This window comes from Gossypium arboreum, chromosome 12, assembly GCF_025698485.1.
Source record: "Gossypium arboreum isolate Shixiya-1 chromosome 12, ASM2569848v2, whole genome shotgun sequence".
NCBI classification, from domain to species: Eukaryota; Viridiplantae; Streptophyta; class Magnoliopsida; order Malvales; family Malvaceae; genus Gossypium; species Gossypium arboreum.
Genome location: NC_069081.1, coordinates 86,162,549 through 86,181,231, shown reverse-complemented (window position 1 = coordinate 86,181,231; position 18,683 = coordinate 86,162,549). Strand labels below are relative to the sequence as shown.

Here is an 18,683-nt window from a genome sequence, read left to right as displayed (position 1 = left end):
CCTTACATTTTATGAAAGTTATAGATTTAATAGATCATTTTAGTCTTTGTACTTTTTTAAATTTTTAAAATTTCACTCCTCATCAAATGATAATCGTTGAATTCATTAAATTATGTTATTTCTTAAATTTGTTATGGCAAACATATATATTATCATATATGTATGCGATATCGACTTGTTATTTATACACATTACTTACTAAAATCCAGTTAATAGATTAGTTCAAAATGTATAGGAAGTAAAATATCAATAGAATAATATAGAGTAAATCTACAATTGTACTCATAATATGAGACTAGTAATTGAATTTAACCAAATGGATTTAATTATTACTGTTTGGATCACGACTAAAATTGATCTATTCGAAAAATACATGGACTAATATTTATCACATAAAAATAAGACTATTTCCACAACTTTGGTAAACTCCATCAATAGTTTACTTATTTATACTAATTCCCTTATTGAGATCAAGTTCACATGAAGGAGAAAGTAGAAGATATTTAGAAGAAAAAAAACGACAGAAAGAATGAGATATTTGGTAACGAAATCATTGAGTAATCTATCATCCATGGGTAACATCAACAAAAGGGTAAGGGAAAAAAAGAAAAGGCCATTTAAGGTAAAGGGCATGGCTTCATTGTCACTTCAAGAAAGGGTTTTGTTGGTTTGTCATAAATGGCCAAAATAGATACAGTGGAAGGAACTTACCAGCTTTGTGTACTTTGATGAAATTTATCATAGCTATGACCAAGACAGGAAGCATGTAAGAAATATCAAAGGCTGATTACTTAGATGAATGATGAATCACGAGTAGAGCCGCAGAAGACTTCGGGTTCTAAGTTTTCGGTTAATATCGGTTTTGCAAATGTTCATATTTTATTAGAAGGTGGTGGTTTGTCATGCATATAGTTTTCTTTCCATAGCCTCAAGCACTCGATTTTTTATAGAGTTAAAGTGATAAAATATTGATTGGAGATAGTATCGGTCTATTGAGAGGTTCGGTTGTTCCTACTAGACAACACTTTAAATATTTCTTTGGAAGAAGTTGACTTCCTCTCAACAAAAATGTGCTTTATGTTCTGTTGAACCTACCACCTTTTTAGGCAGCCATAAACATTTAGACTCTTCGCAAAATCAAGAGACAACCTTGATAAGGGACAATATCGATCCATTGAGGGATTTGTTGACTACCAATAGACGAAACTTTGAATACACATGGGTTCAAACCCTACCAAGTGTAAATATCCACATTTACTTTGTAGGAGGTTTTACGCCTTGCACAATCCAATCCAACGAGACACTTGCTCTCTATTGAACCAGATGTCTCTTCAAGTTAGGTTAAACACTAAGGCTGTCTATAAGGTTAGAAGATAAAGTCCTCATCGAAGACAATACCGACTTGTTGATAGATCTTCCAACTGCAAATATTCTATTCTCCTCCACACTTAAAAGCAAATGAAGGTGAAAATGAAACACCTCCTGCTAATGATCAATAACCCTTTGTTTTATGAGTTGTAACCATACAAAACCCTAGCAAGACAATCAATGTCTCTCATACACTTTGATTATAAAAGAGAACGACTTTAAAAAAAAAAAAAAAACTTGTTAAGGGAGCATTGAATTTGATCATCAATAGAAATTAAACAAGCGTAATTTTATCATACCCATATAATATTGGATTATCACAAAGCCAAGGGGCCATGGCCTCCACCGCGCCGCCCCTTTCGGCGGCGTCCATGTTCAAAAGCAAAAACATCGAATGAAAACTTTATAAACATTTGGTTCTTTTAACACATGACATCCTTAAGAAGCTTGTACCTGCGAGTCGTAGGCCTAGGAGAAGGTGTCCCACTGTTCTTCCCTCTATGATGATGTTCATGTTGATGATCATCGTTGTGTTGCTTGATTTTATCACCCGAATACTCAGATCGATTTACGATTCCGGTTTCGTTTCTGTTCATCAATGGTGATTTCTTCGAAGAGCTTCCATGCTTTGAGTTTCTTTCTTCGCTTCGACACCAATCACACAGTTCAATCGGCTCAGCGAACTCACTGTAGTAATTACTGCAATACCTAATAAAATCAACCCATAAAATATAAGAATAAAACGAAATATATATATATATATATATATACATACATATGATGATGAAACGATGAAAGGGCATACGAATGTTGAAAGCGGTAGCGGCACTTGTTGCAGCGGAAGAGTTTATCGGAGAAACCAACGTCGCCGCACATGCAGCAAACAGTTTGACGATCTACCATTGTTCAATAAATTAGAGATTTAAAAGATGATGAATATTTTATGGAATTGAAGAGAGGAGAAAGGCCAATAAAAGGAGATAATCATATATATATATAATATCTATCTTTAGTGTACAAAATTATAAGTAAATAGTAATGGTTTTCAGAGTCGGCGTATAAATCCCGATCCGAATCCCTTACATTTTTTTTTCTTTACTTATATAACATAAAGGAAAAGGGCTAATTTAAAAAACATCCTCAAACTATTATCCATATTTTAAATTGGTCCTTAAACTTTAACTTTTTTAGTAAAAGTATCATGAAGGCCCCTTTAATTGGAATTCGATTGTATTTTGCCCCCTTTACATAAAAATGGGTAAATTAGTCCATGTACATTAGATCAAAGAGTAAACTAATGTCTTTTCTGTTAAAAATTCCATGCACTTCTACTAGTAAAAATTGGTATAGCTGACGGAATAGTAAGATAGGTACACGTGCGCCATGCCAATGTATAGGGACTAGTTTTTAACAATAGAAATTGATGAAAATTTTAATAGAAGGACTAATTTACTATTTGATCTAATGTACATGGACTAATTTGCTCATTTTTTGAATAAATGAGAGCAAAATGTAATTTGACTCCTAGTACAAGGGCCTCCATAGTACTTTTATCAAAATTTTCTAATTGAGTTTTCAAAGTAGTAGTAGTATTGTATCAATTAAATCTTCTGTCAGCCTAGTCATTAGTTTAGATATTAAATGCTTAGTTATAATGTTTAGAACACGGGAATCAAATTGTAAGCATGTATGAATAAGGTAAAGCAAAAAATTTGATAATGAAGTGCCGAAATCAAATTAAGAAATTTGGGGGGAAAAATAGAAAGTTAACCATTTTATTAATTATAACATTATATATATATAATCATAGGTAGACCACAGGTTGCTTCAATTAGAGAGATGTGAACCTTCAAAATTGATGTCCAAAAATGACAGTGTTGTCCTAAGCTGCACTTTGCTTTCGGCTTAATTTCATTTGAATAGTTTTGTTCCTTAATAATTAAAAGGAAAAATAATAAATATTCACCGATCTCCATACTTAATTATTGCTAACATAAGCTTTACATTCAAATTTTTATGGGTGGATCTATTGAGTCTTGACTCGATTAATATAGGTATTGTTGTCAATGTAGGAAGACGTGAATTTGAGTGCACTGAAGCGCATTATCCTCTTATTTATGGGTTGGAGAGAGAGGTAATTCTAGACATTATGACAAAAAGAACAAATATGATCAAAACCTATAATGAAATTATTCAAAAATAAATTTGATGGATCAATTTTAATTTAAATTATTTTGATTTGTACTCTTTTCATATTTAATATTAGTTTAATTTTATATTTTATTCGTTCAAATATATACTTGTGATTGTATTATATTTATATTTATAAATTATTTTGAATTTAAAAAAATAGGAAATGTTCACCTAATATTCTATAATAACAATAAGGGCATAGCCAAAGAGGAGGACTTTCGTCCCCTTAAATAGATGGGAGAATCGCCTTTTTAATATTGTTCCTTCAAAATTTTATAATTTTATCTCGATTCTCCTAAACGATTTTTCTAACTTTGCCTATATATATTGTTATCATTGAAAATTTTAAATTACTTGGTTTTCTACATTCAAACGTGTTTAGGGTTCTCTTCAATTATATATTTGGTATAATGCATATACATAGGTGAATTATCGAGAGATCAAATTAGTCTTTCTACTCATTGTACTATTAAAACGGCTAAATTGAAATAGAGTTAGCATTTATAATTTAATGGAGTTAATATAATTTTGCAAACGAAATATTTTGTTTGGAATTAAAATGCAACTAAAAAACAATATTTTCCAAGACATTTTTTTTATACAGTAATTACTCGAACCCTCATCCTCCTACATTAACAATAATACTCATATCAATTGAACTAAGATTCAATCTACATATAACATAGTATATTAAAAATAAATAAATAATGAATATAATATAAAATATGAAGTTCCATCATATGATAACTTGTGTACTTGGCTTTTAAGAGATGTCAAAACATGCGGTTGTATGGATTAATTATTTTGATAATTTTCAAATGCATTATTAATTCCAAGATTTATAGTTCTAGTTCTTCTCGTCATTTGGTAGGCTGGGTTTTCAGATCATCAATGCTTTAGCATTTACATCTTGGGTCACTTTTTTTTTTTCAATGGCGTAGCCAAGTAATCATCCACTTCATTTGTCCACTTGTTGTGAGAAATAGAAACCATTCTTGGTTGGTTAATTTATACTATTAATCCCGATACTTTAAAAAAGTTGTAGATTCAATCCCTATATTTTAATTTGATTATTTTAGTCTTTGTTCTTTTCTTGTTTTAAAATTCTAGTCATCACCAAACGAAATCTATTAAACTCGTTAAGTTAAGTTTTGTTATTTTTGAAATATGATGTGTTATACATATTAATATATGTGTAATGCTATATTAGCTTGTTATTTCTACATTTACTCATTAAAAATCCAATTAATAGATTAACAGTTGTTGTTTGCGTTAAGATTGGAATTCCAAAATTCTAGAAGTATAGAAACTGAAAATGATCCAATTAGAAAATATAGACCAAAGCTACAACTATACACATAGTATGAGACTAGAAATTGAATTTAACTAAATGGATTTAACTGCTACAGTTTGGGTCACATTAAAGATTCAAAACTCTAAAAGTATAGGGACTAAAGTTGACTAATTTGAAAAATAAAGGGCTAAAATTGATCAAATTAAAGTATAGGGGCTATATATATTCTTTTTATAAAATACAAGATTTAATAATAGAATTTAACTTTATTAGCTTGCGCAAAACTTATAAGAAAGAAAAAAGGAAAAATATTAATAGATTTTGATTTGTAGTTAACTTATGGTAAGAATGCATCTACTTCGGGCTATAGGTAAAATAAAACCTTTATAATTAAATTAAGATTTTAATATCTATATTATTATTAAGAGTTTGATTGTGTTGGTATTATCTATCAATTGAATTCTAATTCAATTGTAAAACCATTAAAGCTCATTTATGTTATAAAGCAAAAATATTATTTTGAGGATATTTGTGTCTTTTATATTTTATAAATCGAGAAAAATATACACACATAATTGGAATCATGGTGTTTGAATCAAAGATATTATATTAATCTTCACTAACTTAACTTTATCATTTCAACTAAAGCCATGGTTAGTTTCTATATCAATTTTAATAAATTTATTTCATAAAATTTTCACCCACATTGTATATGTATTATAATCTAGTAATATTTATGTCAATATATACAATGATTTAATTTTTAAATCAATAAACTTAGAGTTAAACTGAATTACAAACTAACAAAAATATCGATGATAATTCCTGTCTAACAGTTCAAAAATCCAAAACCATTAAGATGAGAAGGATATTTAAATTTCAATTCACATCTAAAATGAGAAACAAACAATATCCTCGTATGTTGGCTGGTTTTATTTCCATATATCTTTTTGAAGATTTCTTAGCACCTATATACATGATGATGATTGAGTAATATATTTGATCAAACAATGATACTTTTTAAGCATTTTGGTGTGATCAAACTTATCATGTTTGAAGAGATATGGTATCTATTAGCTTTGATTTTCAAATGTTCAGATATAACAAAATAAATTTCAAGATTCTCTTTATTAAATTTGTAAAAATCACTTCAAAAATTCTTAAGCTATTTTTAAGGGGCAAAACGCAAAAACAAAGTGTCAAAATAACTTGTAAAATTTTACAAAATGTTTTAAAGCCATTTCAAGTCATTAAAAATATTTATAAACATTTTTAACTAAGTTTGGAGCAAATTTGTGAAATAGAGGAGAGCATCATTGAAACATACCTGGTTGTACTGCTACATATTAGGTTGTCTTGGTCCATACCTGGAGTTATATCGCAACAATAAAGTCAATATGCCCCTTAAACTTTTTTGAAGAATTGTATCAAAACATAATTAGAGATATCAAAGCACCTCTAGTTGTATCGAATACATAACCTTTTTCTTTCGATACATTTGCCTGTCAATGATTATATTTCTAAAGAAATGTACTATTATATAAGGCCATGTATTGGTACTGTTGGATTTGGGGCCTTAAGTGTAGCATTTTCATCAATATACACTTGTAATTTTTTTTGAACAAGTTGGTTAATAAAATAGATCCATTAATTAAATTAATATATTTTGTATAAAATTGTCCTCAAATAGTTTTTGCACATAAAGCAAAATGGAAGCAAATGTTGCTCATTGATTGTCTAATGTTTAAATAATTCTAAACGGTATTACGTGGTAGAATCGTAATGCGAAAATACAGTTTGTATTAGTAGACGAACCTAAATATGACCGTAGTCTAATGTTGAAAATGAGCAAACTGATTGAAAGACTAATATGCCATCTATCAAGTCCAATTGGAGAAATGTATTATCTTGGGCATCGGAGCAGATGACTCCTAGAAGATAGAGACATAAATGTAACTGACTGGACTGACAGTATATCGGACAGGACCCAAGCAAAATAAATCTTGAACCCGTTTATGGATTTATTCACTTGTGACGTTCATAGTGTGGCATACCTAAATCATGAGTGGATGACAGACTATATATGTGTGACTTGTACACTTTGATGTAAGTAAAAGCTTGAGTTCAAATAGATAAAAAACTGAATTGGGTGTACGACTTATATAGTATGTAACACCATTCATAATAGTGGAATTCATAGCCCAAAACATGGGTAAATGATTTCCTCTCATTGGCATCACATAGTTGATGAAAGTAAACGTGACCACGGGCCATCCGTCTTTGTGATGAATGACTTGATCACTATTTGATAGTGATTGAATTTTCATGAAGGAAGATGTAATGGTTACCATGAGACAAAATAAAATCATATTGGGAGAACAAATATTATCCCAAAGAGATTAATGATATACTACGAGGGTAAACACTTATGACAAGATCATTGGACAAGCACTGAGTAGTTGCTTTCATAATGGTATGTCGTTAAGGAGAGCTCAGTCACGATACTATAGTAGAACGACTTCATGACTAACCGAGTTCATAATTAATAAGCAAAAAGTCAGAATTTAATTTTAAATCACTTGAGCCGCAATTACATATGTCCAATTGGTCCTTCTGCTAGCTCGTTGAAACCAAAAATGAATTGCATGTTTGAATAGAAACGAATCGAATGAAAATGAATGGTTATGTTTTTTTCCTAAATGGATAAATGGAATTCATTTGCAATTCTATATGGATTACTTAAAAATGATCAGAAGAATAAGTTTATGTTTTTGAGCTATTTTAAAACCCGAAAATGAAAATAAATCATTCAGTCACAGTGAACATGTTAAGTTGTGAAATATTAAACATATTTTCTCAAAAATTTACCATGGGTAAAATCGTCAAAATTTTACTAGAGTTAAAATAGAGATGAGGAAATTGTTTAATATAGAATATTAAAGTTTATTTTGGAAGATAGAAAAATATGTATTGGGTTGGATTAAATTATAAAGTATTGGCTTAAAAGTCCAAAAAGCACATCTAATTGGGTCAAATACAATGAGAGGCTCGAATTCGCATCATAATACATATGAGGGGAAGCACACCTTATTAGCCCCTCTCTCTCTCTCGCCTAGTTGGACTAGGAAGTTTTTCTATTTGAAATAAACCTTTACAATTCAACAGCAGTTCTACCTTTTCTTCTTATAAATAGATGGCACTGGTAAAGCTTGTAACGACCCAATAGTCACAGGTGTCGGAAAGTGCATTTCCAAGACTCTGTTACCGTAAATCAAACTAATAAATATTTACAAAGTTAGTTGTGTAGTTAATTAGGTTTTAGTTAGGTGAATTTGTATGAATTAAGAGTAATTAGGTATAAGGACTAAATTGCATAAATGGTGAAAGTTGAATTATAGATTAAAGAAAAAATTAAAAGGACTAAAGAAGAATTTACCATATTTTATAAATCAGGCGGTATAAAGGTGAAATTATTATAAAATTTTAAGTTAAAATATATATTATAATATGTTACTTAATATTTAAGTAAATATATATAATATACTAATAATAAAGTAAATATAATAAAACAAAACAAATAAGTAAATGAATAAAGAAAGAAAGAAACAAAATGAAACAGAAATGAAAGAAAGAAAAGAAAGAAAGAAAAAGAGAAAGACAAGACTAGGGTTTTAAAGTTTTCAAGTTCAATTGGTTAGTCAATATAGTCCATTTTTCTTGTAATTTTTATGTTTTTGGAATCCGTGTTAAATATTATCCAATCTATGTTGAAATTTTAGTAATTTTGAGTTTTTAAATGTTGTTAATGTTGAATAATTTTAGTATCAAGGACTAAATTGATAGAAATTTTAAGTTAGGAATGAAAAAGAATTAAATTGTAGAATAAATTGTAAATTTTGAGTACTAGGGACTAATTTGTGAAAATTTTAAAATTTAGGGATTTAAGTGAAAATAGGGAGTTAAATTTAGTTTTAAATGAAATTTGTATAAAAATATAAGATTAATTGTAAAGAAAGAAAGTTAGTCTAGATTTAGGGACTAAATTAAAAATTAGGCAAATATTGAGTCAAAATTGAAATATTCAATATGAAATTGAATTGTATTATATTGATGAATTTTAATTGTTTTAATTCCATAGCTAACGTCGTACCAAAATCCTTGACTAAAAAGGGGAAAGATAAAGTCGACATCGAATAGCTTGAAATTTCTAGTTTGTATTTCTATAATCCGAAACTAGTTATTAATTGTTGTATTTTTTATTTAATACATATTGTAAGTGTTGAGGTGAGTATTCGACACTTTGACATTGAATTGATTTAAAAGTTGATTGAATGGATTGAATTTATATATATATATATATATATATATATATATATTATGAATATATTGATTATTTGAATTAAAATGAAAATTAATGTGAAATTTGAATATTGGATATTTGTTGCATTTGGAAAGTGAATTGAAACCCTATTAATTGTATCGGGCTGAGTCGGATATAGATGGCATGCCATAGGATTGGAAGAGTTCAGGGATTTCTTTGACTTCTAGTCAATGAGGCACTGGGTTCCAACTTACTTCGGTTTAACCGATGAGACACTAGGTGTCAATTTACTACTTCGGATTTATTCAATGAGACACTGGGTGTCAATTTACTACTTCAAATTATCCAATGAGGCACTAGGTGCCAAACTGGTGTGTTGGTTGGATCCGTGTATCCGTCCAAGTCCGAGTCGTGTTAATAGGGGTAAATAAATAATAAAGTTCTATAATTGATATTGAAATGACATTGTATGAATGGAAGTGATAAAGTGAATTGAAAATAGAATGTGAAATATGTTGGCAATACATGGAATATATGAATTATATACTCATGATTTGAGTATGGTATGAAATGATGTATTCATGAATTGAGTATTGCATGACTAATGCCATTGTACGACTAAATATGGTTTGATATGTGAATAATCATTTATATAACAATTGTGTGAATTAGGATATTGTTTAATAAATGAAAAATGATAGTTATGATACTAGACATTAATATGTCTTTATTGTAACACCCCAAACCCGGCCTAGAAGTCTAGACCGAATTCGGAATGCTACACTAACCACCAAAGTGATCGTGAGAAAATCTTACAAAACTAGTCATTCTTAATTCGATTCCTGAAATAATTAATATCGGGTATTAAAAAAACCAGAATAATAAAATGATTAAACCGTAAAATAGAATTATACCACAGTGTTAAAAACCTTATATTCAAAACTGAATAACCAATAAAAGTTTGAAACCACAAACTAATAACTTATTAGCCTCAAAACTGTCTGAGTCCTCTGTATACCGAGTCCAGCATCCAAAATCCCGAAATATACCTGAAAGAGGAAACAAAAGAGGGGGTAAGGTATACGAGCTTAATGCGAGATCAAACTAACTAGCTACCGAAACAGAAATAGATACAGTAAACCTGAAAATAGTTCAGTAGCAGAACACACTTACAGAGTGATTATAACAAAACAGACCATATGTAACTTTACAGTCATATGGCTTTGTTAGACACAATATCAGAAATTCTCAGAAGTCACAAACTGGCCTAAGCCTTTTTTTCCAGAATCAGAATCGGTTGGGCCTTAGCCAATCCCATAAGGTTTCTTTAGACACGAGTGCCTTTTAGTCAAATAGTACAATTATACTTCTCAGTCAATCAGATAGTCAAATAATTCAGTCAGACAATCAAATAGATATTGCAGTCACAGAATCACACAGACGAATATGAGTGTAAATGAATTATAAAATAACCCACCCATCCAACCAACACACCATCTCCGTCCAACCCAACATATCTTGTGGGGATTTAATCAACCCACCTATCTCTGCACTCCGAGTAGGACCTCGAAAAGCCTATCCAACTTTATATTCCACAGAACGTCATCCCGGGTTGCCCGACAACGATGATCATCAATATTATCCTCGACCCTCAGGGAATTGGGACCGCCCACGACCCTCTGGGTATTAGGGCTATCAGTAAGCTGTACGGTGCCATACGGAAGACCGCGATACAACGTGCGATATAATCAGTATCGTGCAATATCTGAGGCAAGGCGATGGCGCTATACCGTTACCAGTAATGTCCACGACCCTCAGGGTATTGGGATCGCCCATGACCCTCTGAGTATTATTAAGGGCTTTCAGAATGCAGAAAAACTGCCAAATCGTAAATCTCCCTTCTTTTCAACATCCCACCCAAAAAGATTTATGCATATGTATGTATGTATATAGTCAGATGTACACAATTCAGAATACAAATTCAGATAGTCAATCAAAAAGAGACACACACATCCGGTCAATCAGTTATAGAATCAAACATGTGTACCTTCGTATCTCGAATCCAGTATCAACTTATCTAACAAAAATTTATAAATGCGCACATATCAAGCCCAAATCAAAGTCATATTTACCCCCAGTAAGGCTTATTCAGGGGTTGGAACACACAGAGTCGCATTTGCACTTGCATTTGACCTAAAACCCAAAGTTTGGTGAGATAGGGCCACACGCCCGTGTGCTATGGCCGTGTGGAGAAATCCAAGCCGTGTGAGGGTCCAAACGCCCATGTGAAGGGTAGCATACGACCGTGTGACAAAGGCACACGCTCGTGTGGTGCAGAGGCACGGCCGTGTGATCAGGCCGTGTAAAACACTGTCGTATTTCACTAAGCTCAAGTGTAGAGTAGACACGGCCGTGTGAAGGTCTCACACGTCGGGGTGGCCACCAGACACGGCCGTGTGTTCCAAAACACACGCCCATATGGAATCCCTAATTCCCAAACTCACACGCCCGTGTGAACCAAGGGACACGGCCGTGTGATTTCTGACAAAAATCCCCAAAACAGCTACACGGCTGTGTGGTACCAAAATTGGCCGAAACCCTAATTTTCCAAATTTACACGGCCGTGTGCCACAGCACACGCCCGTATGGCTGTCAGGGAAGCCATGAAACCACCACAGAATAACCCCGAAAACACCACTTTGGCCACCAAACAGTCCCCCAACTTTGGTACTATCAAAAACAAATTAGAAAACTAAGTATCGTATTTCCTTTCATCCTTCAAAGCTCTGAAACTAGAGAATCAAAGCATTTTCCCGAAAAGCCAAAACAACACTTGTAAAAAAACAAAAGATAAGTAGATTAGTCAGAGTTGAGTCCCACACCTGTTTCAATGACGAAGAAGATGACAGAGGAGCAGAAAATCAAGGTCTTTCGACCCCACAACACCGCCGATTCTAAAAAGCAAAAAAAAAAGAACACAATAACAAAAATGAAGAAGAAACAGAACAACAAATAACGTGCCAAGTAAAAGCAAATAAAAATAAAAATAATTAATAATAACACTAAAGACAAATAAATAAAATAATTATTTTAACTGAAATCAGAAATAACTAAAATGTTTTTTAAAACGCCCACACAAGGACTCGAACTTAGAATCCTGAGACAAACCAACACACTCACAACCACTAGACCAGCAGGCCTATTCTGCCACTAAACTGCATAACTTAACTTATGTGTGCAACCTTCCTACTATCCCTACACTCAAAACCCAAAACTTCTAGGCCTAAAATTCGGGGCATTACATTTATAATTTAATTATGTCTATTATATTTTCTTGTCTTTAAATATTCGGATTATAGAAATACCATTGAGTTTTACTCATCATACGGTTTTGTTTTCTATATACAGATTAGGTACAGTGATTTTGAAAAGTTGTAATTGAGGTTGTGAGCATCCATCTCATCACATCTCCAAGTGCCAAGAGGGTATGTTTCAAAATATTGAATAGAATGACATGCATTTAGGAAGATCAAATGTGTTCCAAGTAGTAGGGACTAAAATATAAATTATGAAAACTTTATTTTTTTTAATGTTCAAATATATTAGTGATTAGCCAAAATCACTTTGACACCAAATTTAATATCCATATATTAGGTTCTTTAGGTCAAACCAAGTATAGGGGTGTTACAGAGCTATTTACATAACTTTGAGAAATTGTTACTTTGCCGAAAAATTGAGAGAATTTATTCTTAATTGTTACATATATTTTTTCAAAATAACAATTCTACCGATTTCTGTTAAGAAGAGAAAATTTTCGTTTTCACCTCAAAAAAAGGAGAGAAAACTTTTTATAGTTCTATATTTCAATTCAATTTGTTCGAGCCCACACTCGAAGTAGTTCATGGTAAGAGAATAGTGGAGAAGATTGTTGGGTTAAAAGCTAAGAACAACGAACATCCAGTAGGCCAAAAACAAATATATGAATTTGGTTAGGGTTTATTGCTATAAATATTACAAATTGGGTCAGCTATCAAAATTTTAATTTTTCATTGTGTAAAAAAATCGTTTTTAAATTAGATTTTTTCAAACCAGATTTTTTCCAACAAGAACACGGTATCTGTATATTGCAATAAGTATGCAAATTGTATGTTGCAACGACAACAAACATCTAAAAACAGTTAAAGGGTATAAATACAAGTAAAAAACAATTAAAGACTTAAAAGACAGATATCCAAGCATCAAAATTAAGAGAAAAACTTCAAATTCTTTATTTTTTCATTTTTCCCTTGTACATAGTCTAAAAGTTCATATTGTAACATTTTTTATCACTCTCATTTCATTTCTTTGAGAGCTTAACTTTGTAAGCACAAAAACTAAAAAATGTTCTAATTTAGCCATAAAAATTAAGGGGATAGGTTCTATTTAGGCGTTAAGAAAAATATAGTATTATAAAGATTATACCTTCGTCTTGAAAGGTATTAGTTCTCATAATAAATTGGAGAATCCTTGTTTGAGGTATACTAAGGTAGTGGAGGTAGGGCATTGGGACCAAACCATTATAAAATCAATTATGCAAGCTTTCCTCATCATTTAGAAAGTTTTAAAAGTTTTAAAATAGAAATTCACCCATTCTTTTGATATGGCCTAACAGTATCTATAGAAGTTCAAGTACTCGATTTCTCTTTTTAGTTTCATTATTTATCAGAGGGATATTCGGGTGCAATTTTAGTGGTGTGATTAGATTACATTAGCTAGAAGATTACCAATATAGTAAAGCATATATATTGAAGGATTGTTATGAGTATTATGTGCGATTTAGTGAGAGTGCTTAGTTATTCATCAAAGGAACTTGCATTAGGTTCAATTTCATTGTAAATAAATTGTTTTCATATTTAGTTTGTAACAAAGTTTGAAAAAGAAAGTATTGGTAAGAGAGTGATATAGGTCGAATTATATGAATGCAATTGCAACTTGATGAGTGAGTTGAACTTAAATCACTACTTGCACTGTTGATTCATAGTTGTATAGGCCCAAATCTACTCGGGGCCCGTACAAACATAAACTAGAAACCAAATTTTTTAATAGTCCAAGTCCCTTTGTTACACCAGCCCAAATCTTCCAAATAAAATAAGCCCGAAACAAAACTAACCCTAAGGCCCAAACGGCCCAAAAATTAAAACAAATTTAGCCAAAACCCTAGCCTTTATCTGCCTCGCGTCGCTCCCCCATGTACGGCCTCCATCACACTTCCGTACGCCAGCGCACAGCCTCTGTACGCGCGCCATGCTCACCGTACCTTCACACCAAACACAAGAGGACAACAGCAAATACAGAAAAAATAAAAAATTGTATTTCTTATTTGATTTTTCCTTTCGGCTATAAAGCCAAGGGATTTGATTTTTGTAAGGGGTTACACACACTAAACTATAAATACTAAAAAGAAAAGGCAATCAAATTAGCAAAAGGTGATTTCGGGTGCCTCATACTTTTCTCTCTTTCAAATTTGATTCATCTTTCTTGATTTTGCATGTGATTTCTTAGCATAATAAAATCAAAACGAAGACTTACTTTCGTGTACAATCCACTGGAATCTATCATCTTCATCGGCATTGAAGTTTGAGACGATTTCAAGGCTGAAATTGGCAAACTGTAGTGCTAGATTCTGAACAAGGGAAAAAGGGGCGTCATCGGAGATCATCATTCATCGTTCGTAGTGATGAAATAATGGCTGAGCGGCGTAAAATCTTTAGGGTTCCCTTTCCTCATTGTTTCGATCGAAATATTGAAGTTTTTAGAGGCTTTGCCCTCTTTTAATTAGTGACGTAAAACGCCGTCGTTTAAGGCATGTATCTATAGCCTTGAAACGGTGCCGTGTAGGCCTGCTCAACCCGATCTGTTTCCTTTACCCCTGGGATTCACGTGTTTCTGCGGGGAGGGATAATTTAGCGCTAGGTCCTCCCCATTCGCATGACTGTTCAATTTCGGGTTATTTGTTTTATTTCATTTTTTTAATTCAGTCTTGTAATGGGCGCCTATTTTCATTTTAGTCCGCATTTCAACGCAGAGTTTCAGGATCGGGGGTATTTCCAGCATTGGTCCCTGTGAATTCGCGCGCATTGCGCATGGGTCCCTATTTTAATCTCAATAGTTTATTTTATTTATAAATTAGCCCTCTTAGTTTGATTCAGTTTTAATTTAGTTTCCTATTTGATATAACTTACTATTTTAAGATTCATTTGATATTTTTATGTGTGGATTCACTTTAATGTTTTTGCTTTGTTTTTATTTGTACAATTATTTTGAAGTTTTTTTTGTCATATTATGTTAACATTTTGTGCAATATCTCGTTTAAATATTTTATATATTCTTGTACATGCATTATTTCAATTGAGTCTTTTGTTCATTGTAATTTTAAAATCCCTTTGGTTTTCTTTAGATGTGTGTTAAACATTTTAGTAATTTTACTTTGTTTTATAAAATTATTATTTTGAAGTTCATTTTACATCATATTATTTTAATTATTTATATAATATTTCTTTCAAATGTTTTATGTATGTTTGTACATATATAATAAAATCAATTTAATCTTATGTACATATTTATTCCCTTTTTTTACATATAATTATTTCTAAATTTATCTATATATATATATATGTTTTAAAAATCCACTAGGCGTATAGTTTATTCCAAAGGATTCTGTCTTATTATGAATTTTACTATTATTCCATATTTTACATATTATCTAAATTTGCCTTTATTATATATATTTTAACAAATGTCTTTAACACCTTGTATATTATTTGATTTAAAAATATTCATTCTATAACACTTATTTAAATGATTACATATATATCTCTAGTTTTTTAAATTCATCAATTCAAATATTATATATTACGTATTTATCATTATTTTGAACTTGTTTTATACCATATTGTTTTTTTTAATTTTTATTTTGTTTTGTATATCTTGTATTGATTATGTTATATTAGGCTATGTATATTATTGTGGCATATTATTTTCGTTTTTGTATTGTTATATCAATTATTCTCCATACATGATTGAAAATTGGGTTATATTTAATTGTTTATTTTGTTAGTTAAAAAATAGGTTATATTATCTTCATTCATCCATCATCGTATTTTATGCATGCATATTATCCCATGTTTTTGTTTTTTCCCTTTTGGTTTATAAATGTCGCTTTACAATCTCCAACTCTTTAAAATTAATTATTCTATTTTATTTCAAGTCAAATCAATGCATTTTGAGCTAGTTCTACAATTGTTTATTTAAAAATTTACTAAAACAAAGGTAATGATTGATGTTTAGGAACTCGAGGAATCTTGCCCTACCGTGCTGGGTTTTGATTTTCCGTTGGTCCAAAATAGTCAAATATTCTTTTGAAATTTCATTCGTATTTTCTAAATTCTAAAACAAGGCAATGTTCAATGTTTGGAAATTCGAGAAATCGTGCCTTACCGTGCTGGGTTTCGATTTTTTTCGTTGGACCAAATAAGCGAACATCCTTTTGTGATTTTCAAGTGTATGTGCTTTTAGAAATCAGAACTGATCGCAGTTTCGAGGGTTTAAAGGATCGTGTCCTAACGTGTTGGATGTGATACTGTATTCCTTTGAAACAAGTGAATCTTGACATCCAATTTGAGTCATTCAAGTGTTTTAAAAGAAACCGTAGTTCAAAATTTTTCTTGTTTTTAGACATAAGGACATTATTTAATCAATTCGGTACCAATTTTGGGCGTAGCGGGGGTGCTAATCCTTCCTTGTACGTAACCGGCTCTCGAACCCGTTTTTTCAAATTTCGTAGGTCAAAATCGATTTAAATGGAATAAAATATTTTATTAAGATGATCCAATCACACCAAAACAAGAGATTGGCGGCGACTCCACACTTTGTTTTCAAAAAGTCAATCCCGTTTTTTTTCAAAAAAAATGGTTTCGACAATAGTGAATTACTCTTCAGATAAGGCCTCGTAGACGTTGAAAATGGTTTCAAACTGAGTAATCAGTTCTTACATGTATTTATTGTTAACTTTTCTTTTTAATATGTTACTTTATTTGCAACTTAACATACAATGACAAGCAACTCAACACTAATAGGACTACTTGATGAATTCAATTCAATTCAATTCAAGGTTTTTTTTTTTTATTACTTTGTCGCTCTTAAAAGGATACCCATTCTTGGAATTCTTAGGGTTTAGCCAAACAAATTAGGGTGATTTCTTTTGCTCATATCCTCACGGATTATTTTTGTTTGGTTTTATAATTTGTTATTAGGTGTCCTATTTTAATATCTTTATGCATTAATGATATGTTTTAATACGATTTACTGACAATGTATGAATTTACATCATGTACAAACAATGTGAAAATAGTTTTCAACATTTATAAAGAATTAAATAACAATGTTGTTATGGTTCTTGAAACGTAGAAGAATTTTATGGAAAATAAAAGTTAAATAAAACTTTATGATGTAAGCATATATGTATATATGCATATCCACATACCACGTCACAATCACGTGAGAATCCAATTGATTTCTAGGCCTAATCTCTTATCTTTTACACGACTTTTATGGGTTATCATCATTCATGAATTGATCACACATTTTTCTTTTGAATTTTTTAGAAAATTTTAATTAAGTCTCTCAAAAATTTTGGAAAATATTATCTCTCTTGAATTATGTAGAAAAGTTTAATTAGAGCTCCTCAAATTTAAAAAAATTTCTTGTTATACCTTTTAATTTTTTTTAAATTTTAATTAAGCTCATTAAAACGTTTGAAAATTCTCATTAATCTCATAAAAACTTTAAAATTTTCAATTAGACTCTCAAATTTTTTTAAATTCTCATTAAACTTCTAAAATATTTGAAAATTTTACTAAACCCTCAAAACTCAATTCAAGGACCCTTAATTGTGTTTACATGAAGAAAAATTAATGATATGAATTAATATAGGAAAAAGGTTGAAATCAACTATACATTATATATATGAACAAATGAATTGGGTAAAATGTCATCTTCATGCAATGTGTGTGTGGACAAAAGTTAAAGCATATGAATAAAGTACAAAACTCAACTATTTATATTTTATAATGCAATGTGAAGTATATGAGGGATGAAATTGAAATTTTTTTGGCTGTTTCGATATGTAATTTATCACCTATTTTTCAAATGCCATTTCAATCAAATTTACGGCATTCGATTTTATGTAATACAAGGCCAATTCAAGGTCATTGTGCTTTAGACGTCCCACTATAATAAGGACCTGTTCAAATTAATCTGTGTACTATTAAAATAATCAAATAAGATCAAATTGAAATAGAAGTAACATTTATTTTTTTTAAAAATATCATTTGTTGCTTAGTAGAGTTAATTTTTTAAAGTTTTTATGATTATATAAATGAAATCTTTTGTTTGGAATTGAACTCCTACTAAAAAATAACTTTTAAGACATTTTGTATAGAAAATGTTAACTTTATTATAATTTGGACT

At 30.7% G+C, this 18,683-nt stretch overlaps 1 protein-coding gene across 3 annotated transcripts; it reads right to left on the bottom strand.

Moving 5' to 3' along the window:
* Positions 1-1,605: 1,605 nt before the first annotated feature.
* On the bottom strand, positions 1,606-2,448 carry LOC108452472 (uncharacterized). Of its 3 annotated transcripts, none has more exons than XM_017750267.2 (2): positions 2,144-2,448; positions 1,606-2,067 (listed from the first exon to the last, which is right to left on the bottom strand). In XM_017750267.2, the coding sequence occupies exons 1-2, from the start codon at positions 2,269-2,271 to the stop codon at positions 1,791-1,793; spliced, it is 405 nt and encodes a 134-aa protein (XP_017605756.1). In that variant the 5' UTR covers positions 2,272-2,448; the 3' UTR covers positions 1,606-1,790. The 3 variants fall into 3 exon arrangements, with proteins under 3 accessions (XP_017605756.1, XP_017605757.1, XP_017605758.1); XM_017750268.2 differs by having other exon boundaries at positions 1,606-2,076; positions 2,174-2,448; XM_017750269.2 differs by having other exon boundaries at positions 2,174-2,448.
* Between the last annotated feature and the right edge of the window lie 16,235 nt (positions 2,449-18,683).

What these genes read in the sequence shown, in the direction of transcription:
- LOC108452472 (XM_017750267.2), bottom strand. Translation starts at nt 2,271, where the DNA reads ATGGTAGATCGTCAAACTGTTTGCTGCATGTGCGGCGACGTTGGTTTC. An exon ending in TCATCGTTTCATCATCATAT is followed by an intron (nt 2,068 to 2,143) that starts GTATGTATATAT and finishes TAGGTATTGCAG; the next exon opens with TAATTACTACAGTGAGTTCG.